At 35.7% G+C, this 21,852-nt stretch overlaps 3 protein-coding genes across 4 annotated transcripts in view; 1 reads left to right on the top strand and 2 right to left on the bottom strand.

Annotated features, from left to right (window-relative positions):
* Window positions 1-2,680: 2,680 nt before the first annotated feature.
* On the bottom strand, window positions 2,681-3,793 carry LOC129796568 (lactoylglutathione lyase). Its single transcript, XM_055838625.1, has 3 exons — window positions 3,519-3,793; window positions 3,316-3,452; window positions 2,681-3,121 (listed from the first exon to the last, which is right to left on the bottom strand). The coding sequence occupies exons 1-3, from the start codon at window positions 3,588-3,590 to the stop codon at window positions 2,791-2,793; spliced, it is 540 nt and encodes a 179-aa protein (XP_055694600.1). The 5' UTR covers window positions 3,591-3,793; the 3' UTR covers window positions 2,681-2,790.
* A 281-nt stretch (window positions 3,794-4,074) lies between these two features.
* Window positions 4,075-6,063, top strand: LOC129796571 (uncharacterized). The gene is made up of 2 exons (XM_055838627.1): window positions 4,075-4,144; window positions 4,249-6,063. The coding sequence occupies exon 2, from the start codon at window positions 4,281-4,283 to the stop codon at window positions 4,668-4,670; it is 390 nt and encodes a 129-aa protein (XP_055694602.1). The 5' UTR covers window positions 4,075-4,144; window positions 4,249-4,280; the 3' UTR covers window positions 4,671-6,063.
* LOC129796547 (uncharacterized) overlaps window positions 5,021-21,852 on the bottom strand; it is a 43,350-nt gene continuing 26,518 nt past the window's right edge. For both annotated transcript variants that reach the window (XM_055838591.1, XM_055838592.1), the window contains exons 2-6: window positions 10,693-11,283; window positions 8,560-8,774; window positions 8,029-8,444; window positions 7,369-7,926; window positions 5,021-6,702 (exon numbers count right to left, since the gene is read on the bottom strand). In XM_055838591.1, coding sequence (XP_055694566.1) covers window positions 6,399-6,702; window positions 7,369-7,926; window positions 8,029-8,444; window positions 8,560-8,774; window positions 10,693-11,191 — 1,992 coding nt within the window. In that variant the 5' untranslated portion in view covers window positions 11,192-11,283 and the 3' untranslated portion in view covers window positions 5,021-6,398. The remainder of the gene's footprint in view (window positions 6,703-7,368; window positions 7,927-8,028; window positions 8,445-8,559; window positions 8,775-10,692; window positions 11,284-21,852) is intronic.

The following is a 21,852-nucleotide window of genomic DNA, read 5'->3' as shown; positions in this document are numbered from 1 at the left end:
TTGCTTTCCTAAACGTCGACAATCTCTCATCATCAAACACTGTCCCGCTCAGCCCGCCATCAGGCTACAGATTTGTCTGTCGCAGGGTGTTCTCCAACTTCAAAGCAATGAACTACCTAAAATATAATCGCTGAAATAGAAATTAAAAGTAATCTACTAAATTAAGAAACACTGTCGCTATTGACGACATAGAAATGAAGGAAAAACTCAGCTAATTTCGTAGTACATATATTAATTTTGTAGATATACCTGATGCTTTTGCGATCAGTGATTTGAGATTTCAAGTTCTTGAGATCGGTAAAGTATTTTAGATGGTGCGATGAAACATTTGGTCTTACTGTATATAAAATAAGTGGTAGAAATTCAGAAGTTTTGCCTATTCTTTTTCTTTAAAATAATCACAGTTAAACCATTCTAACTCCATAAATATTCTTCATAATCTTTATAACCCTCTTCTATGCAATAATCTCAGTAAAATCTTAATTAATATAAATTTCACTCAGATCGGCGTTTTTCTTCATCACTGAATGGAAGACATTCATGCAAATTCAAGATGCACAAGAAGAAATATTTTCGCAATAACCTTACAGCATACAAAAAAATAAAATGAAAGAATATTATAAGGAGTGAATGTGATTAATAGTTTCTTTGTTACTTAATCTATGGTAAAAGGATCTTAATTGAAAAAAACACCATTCAATGCGAATTTCGTGATCATGCCACCATACCCAGACATTGAACAGATTAATTCTACGGCAGCATGGATTTCTTCTCATCCACATTTTAAGCATTCCTGCTTCGGGACTGAAATGTTTTCTTTTTTTTTCTATATAAAGAATATGAAATGCAATTAACTTTCTACTAGACAGTGAGCTGTCAGGTCGTAATTTGACTCTTAAAATAGAACTGAAAAAAAGCAATAATATATATGTATAATAAAAGAATATATGAGATAGGCCATCTGTAAATGCTTTTAAATAATCTAAATAAATTCATGATATTTTTGACAATATGTAAATATATATCTATATATGATGCCACGCTATAACTCTTTGTGTCTCTCATGTGGTTTTGCAAAAATTATTCACAAAGAGATGATTTAGAGAAACGCCATTGAATTAAACTACAGCATAACCAGAGCATCTTCCTCATCTTCCGTTGGATCTCACATTGCAATCTTTCTTCACGGAGTGAAATGCACTGAACATCTAATACATCTTCAAAACTTCCATTCTATTAATAAAACACATGATATTTGAGTTTTTAGGGGAAGTTCGCTTCCTCACATACTCTCAACACTCATATTTTAATTGTGTTTTATTCAGACACAGTTTTTTATTAAATATTTAAAATATCAAGAAAAACTGTCTTCTTCGTGTTTTAATTATAATAAAATAATAATATAATATGATATTATAATATCATCTTTTTACTGAACTTTATGTATGATCTGTTATGACAGAAATTTTTTTAAGTAGATAATTAAGATTTAAAAGTTTCTTAGAAGTATGAGTACACAGAGTACAGTACTATACCGAAGTATATGTTTAAAATGTTATACAATCTTTGAAATAATATAGTCTCCTCTACCGCTCGACCGAATTTCATCACGATCGTCCCCGGCGTTTCAGGGGAAGTCATTTGACACGGGCAGATAGTCTCAATTTAAGGGATTAAGATTTAAATCAAGATTTAATTAAGATCATCTTTGAAGCGTTACTTTTTATACAAAATGATATTTTCAGAAGAAATAAAAATAAGTCCGGAATTAGACTAACCTCCCCTAAGAGATATACTCTTGAACCCGCGAAAGCCGTGAGTATTTATCACACTTTCCGTGGTCTTTGTCACGAGAAACTCTCTAGCGGAAAGAGTTAATTAGCTACAAGTGCGTTCATCGAAGATCACAAGATGTTGTACGTACAACCCACTCGATTGCATTTACTACGACAGCAGTGTATTACGTATTTTCCACTCTTACGAGACAGACTATGAGTAAACTAAAATTAGCTCTAGTACATATTCTGAAATGCAGATTCCAAAATTTTGATTGAATACAGTTCTATTGAGATATAAGGAAAAAAAACTTCAATAAACTGATAAAACTGATTAAGCTTATGCGAGCTTCTTTTTTACTGATTATTTCAGTAAACCATAGTTTTTAAAGACAAATCTCAGGTATGGGTTCTTATTAGGATTTTAAATTCCAAAAAGGGTTATGTTAGATTTTAGGGATAATGCCTCTTGTCGTCATTTCTCACCTGTTTTGGTGCGGTTGCAAATTATTGCTAAGGTTACCTAAAACATGGAAATGTTCATTGGGTATGTTTGTTTTGTTTTCGGTGTGAGCTCTGCCAAATCCTGATTAAGCCAATAATTGCCCATTCGAGAATCTCCTTCATTCGCGTCTTATCTTTTTTTTTTCATTTTATGTTCCCTACATAATACTTCTACAGTTTGATTTCACAACAGATCGTTCCGATGTTAACTGTTTAATTATTAAAATTCATTACGTTTAATGACATTGGTAAAAAAATTGCTTTAAATTAACGTGGTAAAATAAAGAACATTAAGTAATGATGCTCAGTTTAGTTTACCTGTATGTACAAGGTTGCCTTCTAAAAAAAAAATATCACAAATAATTTAATTACATTGACTCATTAAATGCATTAGATCAATATAATTTGCAAACATATTTCATTTATTGCAAAATATGCATTAAAAAAATCCGGCAATCGGACTATGATGCAGTAGTAAGGCATTTACCGGGTTTCAGAGAGTTGAGCATTTTTATATTGAACTCATCTTGTGGGGATTGAAGATCTCAATCCAATAGCCATCGGGATCCTTAATAAATGCCAAACCCTTCATTTTTCCATCGTCCGGCTTCTTCACAAACTCCACACCAAGCTTTTCGAATCTTGCACAAGCTTCATAAACATCCGGAACAAGAACACCAATGTGTCCATATCCTCTTGGATCGGAATTCCCTGTGTGGTACTTTTGGTCCGGATCAGTTTCAGTACCCCAATTATGAGTCAGTTCCAATGTTGCTTTACGACTTAACGCCCATCGATTGCGTTCACTCTGATTTTGGGGTACATCACTGGGATTTTCGTACCTAAACATAAAGAGAGTTAGACAATCTTTTAGTATTTTATGAATGCTTTCAGAAGAATCTTTTCATTCAGGAAAAATGATTCTTTGGTCTTCAATAGAGAGTCTAGGTGCATTTATTGAGAAAAAAAAAGTTTTACGTTTATAGCAGAGTAATGTGTCTTTCAGGAGTCATAAACTAAAGAAAAGAGTACAAACCCAAGGAAGTAGAGAGTAAACTTCATCTCCGGGAAGTCCAATTTGGTAAGGAGTGTCATACCAAGAACTCCCGTGTAGAATGGTAATGTCTTTTTTGGATCCTTGATTCTATACATTGTCTGCTGAAACAAAAAATCCTGGAAGAGATAAGAAAGTATTTAAAAAAAAATTCCCTCTACATTATCTGGAGACCTTGAGACTACCTTGGTAGCTGGATCAGCAGCTTGACAGAGCTCTTTTGCTTCAGAATTGGATAGTCCTGATGGTTCTCCCATGTTTCCTTTCAACAATGTTCCTTTTCTTCCTTATAATTGCTGGAGAAAACCCAACGCAATGGATGGATAATGCCGGTTTTTTCTTCCTTTGGAGAAAATTGATAACGTTGTGACACCACCACTCTTATCGATGTATGTACATTATGTATACTGCAAAATCATCACGAAAGATGGCGCAAATTACAAACACGAACTTTTAACTGCGGTGCTTTAAAGAAAAAGAGAAAACATTTTTTTTTAAATTTTAAAATTAGTATAAATTTTATACTGACTGAGGAGGAGAAAATAAAAAAATCTTTTTTAAATACCCTCCAATATTAAGTTTAAAAACGATAGAAATTGTTCATGTATCGCTTTCTAAAGCTTATGGCCATTTTCATCGGACTTATCCGGAGATTTTCCGTATCAACTTTGTGAATACTCGTTAAAGAGACGAAAGAAAAGCACGTAAATTCCTTACTTTGGCCACTTTGACAGTATATACTTTTACTTTTTTGATAAAGGTGTTAAAATCATCTTGTTCAAATTAATAAAAAAAAACAAATCATTGACAGGTAATAGAATTTAATTAATATATTGCTATTTTTTACAAACTAAAACCATTTTGGACATTTAATTTTAATAAAAATCTTACAACTCTATTCTACAATTTACACAGGGTTTTGGATTTTTTTTTATCAATCAGTCTTTATGGATCAAAAGGGTGATACTATTAAGGAACGACTTAATTTACACGTGAAGAGACGTCTACAGCAAGATCCACACTCTTCAAATGAATCCACTTCTTCAGCACCCTGTTCACCGTCTAAAAAGAAACCATCAAATGTGAATACCGTAAATGCAACAGGTACTTCGCGAAATGGAAAGAAAAAACATTCAAAGGGCAGCTATGGTGAAGATGTTAAAAGTCCACCTGATAGTAGAAGACCATGTCGGGAACGAGAAGAGAAAATCAGCAGTACCGTGGAAATTCTTCAAATGATTCTCAATGAAAAGAAAAATTCTCTACTGAGAGATCCGGAGGTTATTGCATTCATCACATCGGCAATCGAAAAAGCTTCCGGCACAAAACCTGAATAGAATTACTTATGTTACCTAGGAATGTAGGAGCCTGTGCGTGCACCTGTGTCACTTACGCATTGTGACCGATTGATGGGTGGGCCTATGCATTCCATCTAGAAGATGTTAATTTTGGGCCTTTTAATTACGTTAGCTAGAGAAAAGTCCTTTGAAAAAGGCAATTAACAGTATACCTTGGTAGTCTAGACTTCTAGAATGGGTTTTAACGTACCTCACCTGAGCTGCACAATCTACAGATGGAAGTATCAAATTTGTTTTTTTTTAAAGATGATAATGCAGAGGATCAAAACCTCTTTCGATCAAGGATTAGGCTGTAAACATTGGTCTTCGAATACATATAGTAAAAATACTTGATTTATTCAACTTTTTATTTGATTCTTTTTTTTGTCTTCTTCAATTAAATATATTTCCTACTTCACACATGTTTAAATCTCAATTTAAATATTTTCTAGTGCCTAATTTTGTGATAGTTTGTTGATTTTTTTTTTTTTGTAAGAGATAATCTTAAAATATTTCTATTTTTTCACTTTTTTAGTTTTTTTTAATTTTATTCTCTTACATTTATCCTACATATTACGAAAAAAATATAATCTACAATCATTCTATTTTGATATTTCTTGACCAAAAAAAAACGTAATTGATAAAAATAGGAATTAATAATTATTTTTGCAATATCTTATTTGTTAAAATTATTTTTTTTTTTCATGAAATATATAATAAAATTATAACAAGTTTTCTTTTTAATTCTTTTGTGATATCTCCGAGTTTAAAATTTTGCTGGGATAAATCACCAACGAAAAGTTTCAAAATATTAGTCTATCATTATGTTTATAATCTATTTTTTTTAATACTCTATCGCTTGATCTGAATTCTTTTACAATTTTGTGATATCAAACAGGAAGTCAAAGAATCCCCATTGAATCACGATAATTTTAAAGATTAACGAAGGATTGGGCTTTTTGTATGTATTTCACTGCAGAAAAAAAAACAAATTCGCTATTACCTACATTTAAAAAAATAGTACCACCAGTTATGTTAGCTGGTATACCACAATATAGATTGATCAATGCCTTGTTATTTATTTTGAAAGCAATCTATTAGATGAAATAGGGATGGATTTTCTTTTGTGAAATTGACTTAATTTCGGAAAAGTGTTTTGAATACCTACTAAAAACATTGGGAATATTCAAGGTCATCTCTAAAAAATATATATATATTTTTACAATATTTGATATGCGTATTTGGTATACCAAACCAATTGTAAGTTTGCAAAAGTAGGTATCATTCTAAAATGATATTAACTCTGATTTTATAATATTTTAAATCTTCTTTAATAGAATATTTGATTATTTATTTCTTCCTTTCTTATGGATTAAAACTTCATTTCTTTAAATTGCGTTTTCTTTTGTAACTCAATCCCATTCTTTCTAAAATTCTTTTAAACTGCAGTAAATTTAAATAGGACTGTACTGTACAACTGGTCATTCACGTTGCGCCATTGTTTTCCCCAGGACCATCTCTACCCAATCCCTCACTCTGTGCTTTCTCTTTGTTTTTCATGTATTCAATTTTATAGGGCTGATGTAAGTTTAAGACATCTAAACAACCCTGCCGCACTCTTAACCTGTTTTTGAAAATGCATTGTAAACTCACTTTGCTAATCCGGCTCTCTTATTTCCATTTCCCATTGAAGAGCTCTCGTACACATTTCCGTAGTCTGGCGCGCCCCTAGGAAGCTTCACCATCGTATGGATACTCATCAAATCGCTTTACACGAACCTTTTGCTTGTAGTGATACTCCCGTAGGTAGGCCTTAAGTCTACTGGGCAAATGTAACTCACTAATATTGTCGTACGTGACACGACTTACAATTGATGCTCTACATATTTGCTGTAGACTAAACACAAAATTCCGATTCAGTGGAATTGTAAGCTGTGGTTCAAAGAACATCACGCACAGAGGATCTTTATAGTGTTCCAAAAGTCCAGTAACAGTTTTCGCTGTAAAGACACTCGGATCATGGCTATCAAAACTGAAATAAAAAATATTAATTTGAATAAATATTGTTTCCTCAAAAATAATATTATTTAAATTCCATAAAGTTAATTGATAAACCGATTTAAAAAAAAAACCTAAATGAGTAAACGTAAAATCGAGCTTCCTTTTTTTTATTTTGTAATCTGTCACATTTCTTTAGCTAGATTCTCTAATCAGATAAATTACATTAATATACAAAATGAAAGAAACACGATAAGAGGTTTTCTTGGAAAATCAATCTACGTTAATTAGGGTTCCCGCTTTTCCCATGAAAACACTCCAAAATGCTTTCGAAACTTATCCACTTCCATTTTTAGCAGAAATGTTTCAATGATTTTAATTTTCTGTGGAATACGATGACGTTAAAGGAAATTTATCGATTTATTAGAGAGCTATTCAGAAGTTAATTCACTAGGAAAAAGTTACATATTACAGATTACAGATAATACAAAATAATAATGAACACATTGCAGAAATTTCCACGACGAAAAGCAATAAAATCTGTACGTCACTCTCTTTGTTTCTGTATTATTGTGATAATTATACACAGAATTTATTTTAAAATCCTGTTTAAGAAAAAAATCAGTAGCAATTGGGATTTATTTTATCGTGAAAAAAAGAAATCTATTTATGAAAGGTTTTTCTCACAGTTAAAACTCACCTGAATGAATGATTGAATTGTTCAATACGCGCATGCAAAGACCTTCCGTACTTCCGAAATGACACAGAAAACAGGAAATCCTCCTGGGCAGAATCACGTAGTAAGAATGTACCCTCGGGTTTTCCCTCAAGTAACTTCTCCGCCTGATATCTGTCCATTTTGCACCAGTAGAAGCTCCTGGCTGTGATTTCTTGCAGATCGGGCACTAAACAGTGAATATAGTCCACCTGGGAGTGAATCCTTTGCGGTTGGTTCGGAATTATTGCCATTTGGTGATGTGGGATATCGTCAATTGTGTATAGGCTTGGTGCTACAGTTGCAGTTGCACCCCGATTTGTTTGGATAAAGCTCTGGAAGGCAGCTGATCCAAGTGGTGACCAGTGTACCATTGAAGTGGCTGACGGATTGATTACTGGAGCCGCTGGAAGGGCCCCCGCTGATTCTGTGGGACGTGGTTTAAATCCTGGTGGTGCCTCAACACCCTCCTCAATCTCTCGTTCCCGCTGCAATCGTGCCTGCTCATCGCAATCCTCAGTGGGATAGTCATCTGGATTGAATCTATAATAGAAAATTAATTTAAAGATCATCATCCCTTATGTCTTAGTACTTAATTTAGTACCTAAATATAATTTTTATGCTTGAATTGACATACAAACATACCTCGAAAAATCAAGTAGTTGTGGTGGTTGATTCATGAAAAGTAAAAGATTTCCCGGGCCTGGAGTAGGAAGATTTCCATAGTAAGCTGTATGTTCAATCCGCTGGATAAGTTGTCCATTGGATCTCAGTACTGTAGTCGTCGTGGTTGTTGTAGGTGGCTGGAGTTGTTGGAAGGCGTTTTCTGGAAGCAAAATGGCACCAGCGCCAGGTGTTGCTGTGTGGCTCCCTGGGAATACCACAGACTGCGAAAGGATAACATTGGAGGTGTTGGTGGAAGTTACAGAAGCCGGAGATGACGTTGAACATGACGGTGCATCGGATTGAATGGCTTCCTGGCTGATTTTCGGTGGTGATGATACTGGACGTGGATTGGTGGCGTCTTTAACTTTTCGATTGGAGCACGTGCATATGGACCCCTGAAAAGGAAGCAATGAATTATTTAACAATATCTCATTTATGGATTCAAGAGACACAGATTGTTAAGGCTGGTTAAAGAATAATTTAGCGACTTAACGGATTAAAAAATTATACCTTCTCCTCTGAAGCTACTGCCGGCGATGTTTTGGAACTCTTCATTTTGGCACAATTAAATTTGAGGCTCCAATTTTGTTTCTTAGGCTTAGACGATCCCTCCTTGCAATTGCTCATGCTACAACTATGTGACCGGCAGAGTTTGCAGAGCTTGTGCTTCAAACCACTTGTCGACAGTAACTTTTTAACACACTGCGCGCAATCCCGTGTGTTATCTGCGGAAAAGAAAGTTGTTACCAAAATGTCTGATTAGTACACCTTTAAATCGCATTTGATATGTTAAGTAATTTCCAGTGAAAAGAAATATCCAAAATGTTTGTCGTGGTGATAATAAATGGCGATAAGGTATTGTTTACAGAAAAATTTCTCCCTAATTTCTGCTGAAAAATACTTCTGAGAATTGTATTTATGTATGTACTACATACAGCCATACTTTCTGTTTATCCCGCGGAAAGTTAAATTTCGAGCTACACAATGCGTTGTGTCTAAATTAAATACCTATATCTTTTTTAATTTAATTTAGGAACATAACGATGGTATCAGTTAAGGAGGTGGATCTCCTCATAATTTCATATCTTTCGCTAGAGCTTTTCAGTGACACAGGAAGTGTAACATGCAAAGAAAAAGAGCTTAAAATCAAATTTATTAAGTCACTTAATCTAAATAAACATTCTTTACTGAATAAGAATTAAATATAAAGTACGTTAATGTTGTTCATATAGATATGTCATTAGATTTAAGCTCATAATGACGAAACTTTTCAGTACATTCTCCTAACTCTGATAACTATTCATTTATAAAAATTACTCAACTTCGTCTCATTGACTTGAATTTCTCGTGAAAAACACAATTGATTGTAAATTGTGAAAAAAATCACAATGAGATTCCGCCTTTTTTTACATCCCATTCCCTTTAGAAGTTATATAAAAGAAAACTTTAGAGTGAACAATTTCATTTGAATTTTAATTCATTTTGTACGAGATGCAGTTTAAATTGTTTCAATTTGATATTTATGCTTTTTGTCGTGGATTCCGGATGTTTACACGGAACACGCGATTTTTTTCGCAATGTTTTTATTTATACTCTTGCTTGTTCATTTTTTTCTCTCTCTCTCTCTCTCTAAGATACAAAAAAAAAACAAAGTGCCATTACGTGATCAACAGTAGGTACATACGTAATACAGCAAAAATAGCATTGTGGCTTTTACACCTGTAGCTATGGATTTTTTGACTCTTGTCAAATATGTTTAAATACATGTGCTACGTTAACTAAGAAAAATCAATTATCAATTCATTTTAGTTGTAATTTAGACGGAAAATATAACAAAAAAATTAAGATTTTGTGCCATTGTGTAATTTTACAAAAGAGCAGTGATATCTACAACATAAATTCATAATACATAAATTTGAATTCTTCAATGATTCGACCTCCTGAAAAACGTTTAATCTAATTTTTAATCAAAACGCAAAGTTTCTTTACAATACATAACATATTCTCACGGATGTTCAAGATTTTCTCAATTAAATTGTGTTAAAGCACACTATAAGAGACAATTTTCAATTGGATATACAACCAAACGTGGGAAATTGTTGGTAAAAGTTTCTAGGAAATTTATTACACTTTTATAAAAGAAATATTATTAACTATATAGGTAGTTGTATATTTCAAAAAAATTCAGACTATGTATGTCTGTATATGTAGCGAACATCGCATAAAAATGGTTGCAAATTCCAAAAATATGAATTTCATTACACCCCTTGGGGCCTTCAACATTCAACACTGCTCTGTGTTATTTAACTCCACGACAAGCTCTTCAATGTGCCATGATGTGCAATGTTTGAAGTGAAAGAAGCAATTTTTGGATTTTATAATTTAAATTTTTGAATTTCTGGGAAATTTTAATTCGATCCACAACGTTTTTTTCATTTATTTCAGCCCACCTTTAGCACTTGTATAAAATGTTATTTATAAAGGGAGTATTAAGGTTTATATTGCAAGTCCTGATGCAAGTAGCAATTTATTAAAATAAGAAAATCTTATATGTCTGGAAATATGTTCAATATTTCGTTCGCATCACATAAACATATTATAGGTATAATAGGTAGGTACTACCACTAGTATTACAGTTCTTACCTTCTTGATTTCCCTTTGTTTTTACTGACTCCTTTGGCATGGCTCCACTGGAAAAGTTAAGCGCCGAAAGACGATTGATAAGACTGGCCTCATTATTATTACATCCCTCCACCGTGATGTTGGACGCCATGTTGTTATTAATGACATTTATCACAGTTCTATGCTGCTGCCCATTAACACTACTCGTGGCGTTTGTACTGAGAACTTCAGCACTCCGACTTGATTGTGTATCACAGATCTGTGTACTGTTATTGTTAAAGCTCCTATCATCGGGTTTTTCCTCCTGCATTGCCCCTGGCTTGTGTAATTCTTCTGGCTTCAGCGTTGGTCGCTCATAGGGACACGTTGATTTCTTCTGCGGTTTCTTTTCTGACTCCATCTTTCTCAATCGTAACCGAATCACCAAAATTCTTCGCTTTAGCGATGAAATGGTCTCTGGGTTGCTCTCTTCAGCGTCTAAATCACTCTTTGTTTGCGGAATACTCAGGAGTTGCCCCATGAGATTTCCACAGCTGTCTTCGTGTACTTTGATTTTCTATGACGTCTAGCGTGGATGTAGTCTCATTGTCTTTTCGGTATAAAACAAAATATCTGAAATAAGAGAGAGAGAGAGAGAGAGAGAAAAAGTTAGTTAAATTGATTTTTGTAAACTTTATCAAAAACAAGGTAAATTGTCGCTTGGCTCCATTTTTCCGTGCCCCGCTTCGTGGGGATTTGTTGCGCTTTACCACTTAAGTATCTAAGGACCACTTATCAAATCGAAAAGAAAAATTTGCAAAGAGAAGAAATCATTTTCATACAACATTTCTGGCCCCAAATTAAAAAATTCTCAAAAAATGCATGAGATTTATATGGGGGCTACCTGAAGGGTGGCTTTGGGGGGAAAATGAATACGGCCATCTGAAACCGCCTGATATAAGGAGCCTCTGTGCCTTTTGCCGCAATCGGTCCGATTTGTATAGCCGAACACGACTGAAGATTACCAACAAACAATGTACATATTTAGTTGCTAGGCCAGGGGTCAATGGATAGAGCACTTAAGCTTGTATAGAAAAGATCAGTAAAGAAGGTTCTCACGTTGTTAATCTCGATAGCTCCCATTACTTATCCATAATACTAAAGAGAATAACAACAGTAACTTTGGAGGCATGCATATACTTTTTTATATTTGCAAAAAAATCGTCTATGCCAGAAAAGTTTGGTTACTCCATTAATTGGTGTTCCACTTCGTTGCCAACACCAAGTATTTTAAGTACCTACATATGTAGATGTTACAAAATAAATTATAAGTAAATGAAAATTTTTGCAAAAGAATGTCAATAAGAATTCATTTGGTTTAAAAAATTTGTCGTATAAGTTTCTGGTTTTCACCATTTATTCATTAAATTTGTTTTATTAATAATGATTCACTCAGTGTAAATTATATTTCTTTTAAAAAGGTCACCTGAATGTGCTGTTGTGAGAATTACAAATGACGTTGATTTATCTCAATAGGTAAGTACATCATTTTACCTTTTCTTTATGACTAGAGCAATGAAATGCTCCGAATTTTGTTTATAGAAGCTATAGAGGAGAAGTATATATAATGGTAGGGGAGACCGGGGTTAAAATGTACTGGTAAGCTGACCAAGCTTACGGGAGCTGTGTTTCTTTCAGTGTACCAATTTTGTGAGAGCAAACCTAAACGCGAATTAATTTAAATACGCGCAGTCGGGAAAAGTTGAAAAGTCATACCCTAAGAAATGTTTGGAAAGCCATATCTCGAGAACGGATCCATAGATTTTCATAAATTTTTTTTTGTTTGAAAGGTCTTGAAGTCAGCTATAACATATCGAAAAATGAAAAAAATTTATGTCGCCATTTTCGAAAAATTCGAGTTCGAAATTTTCGAAAACTTTGTTTTCGATTTTAGCGCCTCTTGCGGTCATTTCTCGAAGTTGCAATGTTCTAGACATTTGTAGGGTTTCACGAAACCTTTCATTTGCGCTTGAGTTGATCAAGATCGGACTTGTAGAACCCGAGATATGACATGCCAACTTTGGAAGGCTATATCTCGAGAACGGATCCATAGATTTTCTTCATTTTCGGCATGAAGCTAGATAATATGGTCAGCTACAACATATCAAAAAATGAAAAAAATTTATGTCGCCGTTTTCGAGATATTCATCGAAAACTAATCGAAAATTTTGTTTTCGATTTTTGGCCCCCTAGCGGTCACTTTTGAAACTTCTGATGTTCTAGAGAGTTGTAGGGTTTGTTGAGATCTTTCATTTGACCCCGGGTTGATCAAAATCGGTCAAGCCGTTTTCGAGTTATGGTCGATTTTCGATGAAAAATTGTGGCGGCCATATTGACTAAACGGTTCGACCGATTTTCGAAAATGAGGTATCGTTGGAAAGGTCTTGATGGCCCCTACAACATATCAAAATTTCAGCCCTCTAGCTATAATAGCGGCTGAGATATAGTGAAAACAAAATTTTGAGGTTATTCAAAATGGCGGACGGAGGGGTGGGGGGGTGGATTTGACCTCATAATCGGATTTCTTCAGGTCGATATTTAAACTTTGCCGTTTACCGCAAGTCTCTATCTATCACCGTTCTCTTGCAATTTAAGTTTATGATCCGGCCGGACGGCCGGACGGACGGACGGCCGGCCGGAAAAAAAATTTTTTTGGCGCATACGTTTTTTGGAATGTGGGGACCCTAATTCGTGCTCATCCCAAGTTTGAGCCCGATCTGACGACTTTCGATTTTGCTCGGTACACAAAAGCTGTGTCTGAAAGAAACACAGCTAAAAGTCACTTAAGGGTTTAGAAAAAGCTCAAAATATCATATTACCCAAATAAATAAAGCGAAATGTATTGCTCATTTCTTTAGGAAATTTACTGCCCTACAACTCTTTCTCAGATCATTTTGTCCTATCTAGCTAGGAAATATGATATTTTAAGCATTTTCCAAACCCTTAAGTGACTTTATTAGCCCCGTCCACCCCTAACGATGATGGTTTTTCTCTCAAGTTAAACAAGATGGAGACCACATAAAACATTTAAAGTTTAATGATAATTCAGTGGTTATTTTTGCACATATACATGTAGCAATAAACAGAATTTATTGGCTCCTGTTTATCTTGAGAGCGGTTGGATTAATACTTTTATATAAAAATTCCAGGTATTTTAGAGCACATCTGCTTTGATAGGCTAGGCGCATAAAAAGAAACAAATTAATTATAAAATTCAGGTTAGATTTCATCAGACATACTAAAATTTCTTGTGTTATCACTTTTTGTCTACTTCTTATCGTTAGTGCAAAAGTATTTACGCAAAAATTTTCATACAGAACGAAGATGAAAAAAAAAAAAGAATTCTTGATACATATTTGTGTATTATTATATTTCATATATGTATATAATACATAATGTATGTAGATATTACTATATACATGTATGTATTGTTGATGTAAAGAATTTTGCACCAACAAGAACGAGATTTTTATACAGAAAAGGAAGATTTATGGCTTCACTTTCAAGAAGAGACACTCGATCGTTTTTGATTCTTCAGCTCCTTTCGCTTTATTTATCTTTCATTCCTATATGTCTGGCTTGTCTGCGCTGCCTGTGAGTCATTATTGCGAATTTTCGAGGCTTTGTAAAAGAACTTATCACCCTCAATGTGCTTCTCAGCATCTAACACTCTAGACCAACATATCAAAAATAATCAGGTAGTTTTTATGAGTATAACGACTAGTGGTGGTTTTTCGTTGACTTATGTACTTGAAATATTTCTATGGCATAATTTATTGAATTAACTTCATTCAATTAAGCACAATGTAAGCTTCATGAATCAAGAATAACAGATTCCTATTATAAAGTTAAGATTAATTTAGTAGGACAATTTACCAATTTATTATTACATAAAGAAGAAGAGAGAGCTGTCATCTACTTTTGACTGATTATTTTCTCTGTGCCTTATTTTATCGAATTATCGATAGTTTCAGGGTTGCTACCCTTATTATAGTTTAACAGTAGTGACCATTAAACAGCGTGTGTCATTCTTGCTGTGTGGATTTTATGCTCAAGTGCTCTGGAGCATAGAATTTTATGAAATTGTGGTGCCTCGTGCTTTGAGAATCGCCAGTCATATCTTGAGTGACGTCACCACTGCTGTCGCTATATTCATCTCGCTTTTACTCGCGGGGATTCTTCATACGCTCTCTCGTCGATTGCTTGGCTGAGGAGTACAGTGCCGTGCCATAGTTCAACGCGGCCTCAATATGATCCCCACGCGGGCATCGCCCGGGGCATGCGAGATGTGCAAGAAGCGAATTTCTATGAAATTCTTTCCGGGGATAAAGTGTGGAGGAGGATGTGACCGCTGGTTTCACGGTGCCTGCATCGATCCTCCGCTTTCAAATGAGAGGATTAAGGATCACGACAGTGGCACTTTCGATTGGGTGTGTGCTGATTGCGTCACCCGCGACGGTGGAGTTTGCGACGCGACGCGCGTGATGAATGCTACAAGCACTGCTGGAGCTACAGCACCTGTGGATTTTCAGAAGGAAATTGAGATCCTTAGAACCAGGTGTGGGTGCTTGGAGACGGAAAACGAGGCCCTGCACAGTCTGATTAGAGCCCTCACTGCAAGGGTTTCTGCTCTGGAGTCCAAGAATTCTGTGCCATTTCATTCCTCGCCTCGCAACTCAATGCCCGGAAGATCTCTCTTTTGGCCTGTTGGAGGCCGCGATCTTTTTGATGCCTCTGCGGAGAAGTCTTTACCTGGAAATGCTCGTTGTGCCCTTCCAAAGTCGGATGCTGGCGCGCCTCAGGGGCCCCCGGAAAATCCCAATCTGGATGTTGGTGGAAAAAATCACCCTGCGCGTGCCGTGAGGGACTACATACGTCCGGAGCGTGAGGCGGGACGTCCTGTGCGTCGTCCGGTTGTGGTGGGGCGCGCTAAACCTGAGAATGCTCTGCCAACTGTGCCCTCATATCGATGGCTTTTCGTAACTCGATTGGCGAGAAGTGTTACCGCTGATCAATTAAGCAATCGTCTCGAAGGTACCCTTTCCTCGGGACGCCGCCCTCGATGTGTGAATCTCATCCCGGCGGAGGATTCCACGCGTCGTATTGGTTCCTTTCGCGTGGAACTCTTGCCTGAAGAGTTCGACGAAGCACTTCAACCTGATTTCTGGGATTCCGGGATCCTGGTGAAGGAGTTTCTTTTTCGTCCAAGACGAAAGACAACACCTGCAGTCCCCGGAACTACTGCCCAGCCTAGGGAGAATGATGGTGCCGCCGGAGTCGCGCCCGCTGGTGGGTCCGGAGTCTCGGGTGAGCATGGAGAAGATGCTGTCTCCAAAGATGACGACGGGCAGGATGCCCGGTGAGTACTCCATGATCCCATCGGTTCCCTCTCATGATGACGACCTGCCTGATCCTGGACTTCTTCATCACTCGCTATTCTGCGGGTCATCCCTCAATAGTGGCATTAATTCTAGTTTTAACTTTCATGATTTTCTTAAAGTAGATTTTGGGGATGCAGACTTATTCTCATCCACATCAGCCCAGATTGAAAATTTACAAGATTCTATTTCTAATCAAACCTTAATTTCTTTCAAAAAACTTACTACTGATTCACGTTTTTCTTTTATAATTGCACATATGAACGCCCGAAGCGTTCGGCGGCACATTGATGAAATTCGCCTTCTCCTTTTTGACTCAGCTCTTTCTATCCTATGTGTCTCTGAAACTTGGCTGGACTCTTCCGACTCGGCGGAGGCCGTGGGTGTTCGGGGATTCCAATTATTTAGGTGCGACCGTGAGGGTCGCAGAGGTGGTGGCGTGGGGATCTATGTTCGTGATTCCCTAAAATGTTCATTGCTTTGCTCCGGCAAAGGAATTTATTCAGGCTAGTATGAAAGATGATCCTCTATCGCAGAACAATTTTAACCCATCTCATCTTGTAGGGGAACATAAAAAATAGAAGAATCGCGAGAGAAACTCCCCAATATCCACTGGGATCACATCGAAAAGTGCAGTGAAAGTACAGTCCGGGAAAACATAACCTCAATTTGGGAACAACATTTAAATGAATAGGAGGAACTCCATTGTGTTCGACCAGCGTGGCATCGGGACCTCTTGAGCTTCTTTATAATCTTCCCAACCTTTCCTGCCTACCCGGATGAAGATTTGAATGATTTTTGCTTCACTTCTGTCTTTCCGGACTTCCCGTCGTTGAGTCGCACTCCAAGAAGAGAAAAAAAACTCAACGACGGAAAGTCCGGAAAGACAGAAGTGAAGCAAAAATCATTCAAATCTTCATCCGAGTAGGCAGGAAAGGTTGGGAAGGTTATAAAGAAGCTCAAGAGGTCCCGATGCAACGCTGGTTGAACATAATAAAGGTCTTCCTATTCATTTAACTGTTGTTCCACAATTGAGGTTATGTTTTCCCGGACTGTACTTTCACTGCACTTTTCGATGTGATCCCAGTGGATATTGGGGAGTTTCTCTCGCGATTCTTCTATTTTTTATGTTCCCCTACAAGATGAGATGGGTTAAAATTGTTCTGCGATAGAGGATCATCTTTCATACTAGCCTGAATAAACTCCTTTGATGCTTTAGAGTACATTGGCATTTCTTTTACGGCCAATGGTGTCAGCAGCACTCCCAAGCAACTCAAAGTAGTCGTAATGTACTACATTCGAAAATAAAGTAGTACATAATGTAATACATAAACTTATACGTAAAGTAGTCGTATAACATTACTTTGGGAATCATCAAGTAGTACATTTTTTGGTCGAAGCTGACAACTTTACGTAATACTTTACGACGTGAAAATTCCTGGATTTAGGCAAAAATTTTTTTGCAACATTTTGCATTTAGTGAAACATTTTTGTACATTTTGTATGCTTTTTTGCCCTTCTCGTTCATATTTATTGCACTCACTCTCTCTCCAAATTACCTGGTGAAGCACATTTTGGGTGCACAAAAATGTTCTCCGTTTTCATGTCGTCCCTTCTCTTAGAAATATTCCCTAATATTTTGCCACATATAGAAATAAAAAATTTCATGCGTATATATGCTAATAATTTTATGCGAGACTATATCCTCGACAGGAAATATGTCATAATATGGCAAATATATTGAGAACAAATAAAAATTTTGACTATTTATTAAAATTTTTAACTAAAAATAAAATTTTTTATATCTCATATTAATTCATATGTTAAGTATTTGCTTTGCGAATGCTTGTAATAGCGAATAATGTGAGTTTTATTTATTTAAATTTTATCAAATATTTTTTAAAAATATCAAAATTAATTTGGGCGATCAAAAGCAGCCGCATTCACGAATTTAGTCAGTTACATCAGCATAATTTGTACGTTCCATGGGATTTTTACAACAGATGTAAAGAGTGGTGATAAAACCGACGATTTTTCCACCATTTTTGTGAATAGCATACCTTATTTTGCAAGAATTCACAAATATTGTCAATAAACAAATATTGCTAACAAGGAATTCTCTAAAAGCTTTCTATAATTATTAGTATAAAAAACGTGTGATCTTATAAGATTTTATAAGAGTTTTTAAAAACAAAAAGAAATTTATAAAATAATATTTTAGATTTTTTATGACATCTTATCTGTTCTTTTACTTAGAAATGTGATAAACTTAAAGATTATCCTGTAAACTTCATGGAAAACAAAAATAGTTATTGAGAAAAGTTTACCTGCGCACTGCAAATTTTATTGCCCTTAACACTTTTTAAGTCTGAGGGTCATAAAGGGTATATTTTTCAGGTACCCATAATTGAATTCCAAGAACTGAAGATATTTAAATATTATTCACTTGAATGCATATAATTTTTAAGAAATGTAAATATTCGTTAAAATAAAATATTAGTTAGATACATACCTATTGTGTTAAAAAGTATAAAATATATATTTTTATCTTCAATGGCATACATTTGAATCATAAAGATGAGGTAAGGGAGAAGCTTACGATGTTTGGGAGTTGTGAACAATTTGCCGGAATGTTCATCCGGAATGAGGTTATGCAACACAATATTGTAAAAATCTTAAAATATCGTAAAATTCTTTGCGATATTCAATAATAAAATTCGCTGATAATTCACAAAGATGATAAAATTATTAAATAATTTAAAAAGGTTCAAAAAACAATAAAATTTGTCAAAATTCATTACAATATTTACGACTTCTTAAAGACTTCTTTTTGGTAGTCGTTCATTAAAATGTAATTTTAACATGTTTCTAAATAATACAGAAACTAAAATTACAGCTAAAGATGTGTGCTCCATTAAAACAAACCCTTTGAAGATATTTTTACTTTATAAATAATCAGCAATTTCTTCAAATTACAAAAAATTTCAGCTGCGTGATACCGTATTTTACGACTTCTTAAAGACTTATTTTTGGTTGTCGTAGAAATGAGTCGGTTACAAAAAAATATTTTTTAATTTTCAGTTATTTTTTATTAAACAAGAAAATTCAAAATTGTTTATTCCAATGATAAATGCAGTAAATAGTATTATCATGTAAAATTAGTTTCTGTAACTAAATAATAACCACAGGAATATTCAATATTTTGTCCAACGCATTATGACTTCTTTAAGACTTCCTTTTCGTGGTCATTCTCATGTTTTTCTTTAATTGCGTTTTATTGTAATTTTAATCAATATTTTGCACTAAAATGTATCCAGGAATTGTTTATAAGTAAATTACAACGATGAAAGCATTTCAAAATGTGATTTATATTAAAAGATTAAGCAAAAATTGGATTTTATGTTCACGACTACTCACGACAACTTTACGGATCCTCATTACAAAATGTTGTCAGAACTACGACAACATTACGACCACTTTTCTTAAAAACTGCTAAGCATTCAGTTTTTGTATATTATTTTTATGTTAAATCGTAGAGTAAAAGGCGACGACCACTTATATTACTCAATTATAAACAGGGATGCAATAATAATTAAAATATTGAGAAAAGAGTTTTGACTAGTCGTGAAAACCCAAAAATACGACGTCTTAAAGTACTACATAAAGTTGTCAAAGCAGTCAGTAGTCGTGGCGTGTTGCTTGGGCTGTCTTTTGCTCATATCTACCTCCTCCTGTAAGAAATCTAGAAAGCATTGAACGACTGCTTGACTGTGCCCTTTCCTATGATAATCTTATAATCATGGGTGACTTCAACATAAATCTTGTAAGTAACTCTAGCATCAGCGCTCGTTTTCTTGGACTTTTGTCCTCCCTTTCATTGCTCCACGTAAAATTTAATCCAACTCGCGTGGATTCTCTTTTGGATCTTATGATTATTCCTTGCAGTGATGAGCAAAAACTCCTGCATTTTGGTCAGATTCCTCTACCTAGCATTTCTGACCATGATCTAATCTTCGCTTCGTATAACTTTCGGCTCCCGCGGCCTAAAGCTAAATACCGAATCATTGCAGACATTAAAAATTGTGACAATAATGAAGCACTGTCTTTTGCTCTCTCAATGGACTGGAGTCCTCTTTATCTAAAACATTGTGCTTCCAAAAAAACCTCCATTCTAACTGAAATATTAAATTCAATCTTTGAGAGTGTGGTCCCCAAAAAACGGGTTCTTATTCCACCTCTCTCTACTCCATGGATTAATTCATCCATTGTTTCGATGGCTAAGCGCCGCGACGCTGCTTGGAAAAAGTGGAAGCGATCTGGTCTTCCGTCACATCGTCAACATTATTGTCGATTGAGAAATCGAGTGTGTGCTTTAAAGAACAACGCCAAGAAAAAACATTTCCATAAAAATCTTGATGCTGAGCTTCCACCAAAGAAACTTTGGGGCAACATAAAGAAACTGGGCCTGCGCCCTTCTATTAGTGCCTCTACTACTCCCACTATCTCCGCAAGTGTTCTTAACACCTTCTTCTGTTCCAATTTACAAGGAGGTGTGGTTGAATGCCCCAATCTTCCATCCATTCCCTGGGAGGGTTTTAGCTTCCGCTGTGTTTCTCAAGTAAATGCAGCATACGCTATTTCCCGTGTCAGGTCTGATGCAGTGGGGAGTGATGGCGTCTCCCTTACTTTCATTAAAATTCTTCTTCCGGTAATATTACCAGTGCTCACTGATGTATTTAACCATATTATTACTACGTCGACTTTCCCTGAAATTTGGAAGTCTGCCTTGGTTGTACCTATACCAAAAATTTCTAATCCTGTTGCACCATCTGATTTTCGGCCTATCAGCCTTCTCCCTGTTCTTTCTAAAGCTTTCGAATTTCTGCTCCATGAGCAGATGACCCTTTATCTAAACAGCAACAGGCTGCTCTGTGACTTTCAGTCTGGTTTTCGTGCTGGTCATGGAACCACTTCTGCACTACTTAAGGTAAATCATGACATTGCGTCAGCTATCGATCGCAGCCACTTTGTGGTTCTAGTCCTGTTGGACTTCACGAAAGCTTTTGATAGTCTGCCGCATGATCTTATTTGCTTTAAACTATTTAAACTCTTCAAATTTTCCTCAAATGCCATCTCACTAATCCGCTCCTACTTCAGCGGGCGCTCTCAAATTGTAAGATTTGGAGATGAATTATCTCCTCCTGGTTCACTGACTAAAGGCATAGGTCAGGGTTCCATTCTCGGTCCCTTATTATTTTCATTATTCATTAATGATCTTCCTTCTGTCCTGCGCAACTGTTCCTACCATCTTTATGCAGACGATCTGCAAATCTATACTGAGGGTTCTACACTCGACTCCCACTCTGCCTTCCAAATAATGAATGAAAACCTCCAAAGAGTTGAGCACTGGTCTTCTTCAAATGGGTTGATTCTCAATCCCAAGAAGTCGCAGGCAATAATTTTCTCTAAGAAATCTGCAAATTTCACTTCATTACCTCTACTCCTTCACGGAGAAATTATTCCTGTTGCTGATCAGGTTAAAAACCTGGGAATCGTCTTTAATTCGACTTTGACCTGGTCTGATCATGCAACTGCCCTTTGCCGAAAGGTCAACTATTCCTTATATACCCTAAGACGCTACCGGAACATCACTCCTACTGACACTCGCCTGCTTCTTGCACGAGCGCTACTTCTGCCATTCTTTCACTATGGAGCAGAGCTCTTCTTTAACGCGGATCGTGACACAATCCGTCGTTTAACAGTA

This window comes from Lutzomyia longipalpis, chromosome 4 (genome assembly GCF_024334085.1).
Source record: "Lutzomyia longipalpis isolate SR_M1_2022 chromosome 4, ASM2433408v1".
NCBI classification, from domain to species: Eukaryota; Metazoa; Arthropoda; class Insecta; order Diptera; family Psychodidae; genus Lutzomyia; species Lutzomyia longipalpis.
This window is presented reverse-complemented; position numbering and strand designations above follow the sequence as displayed.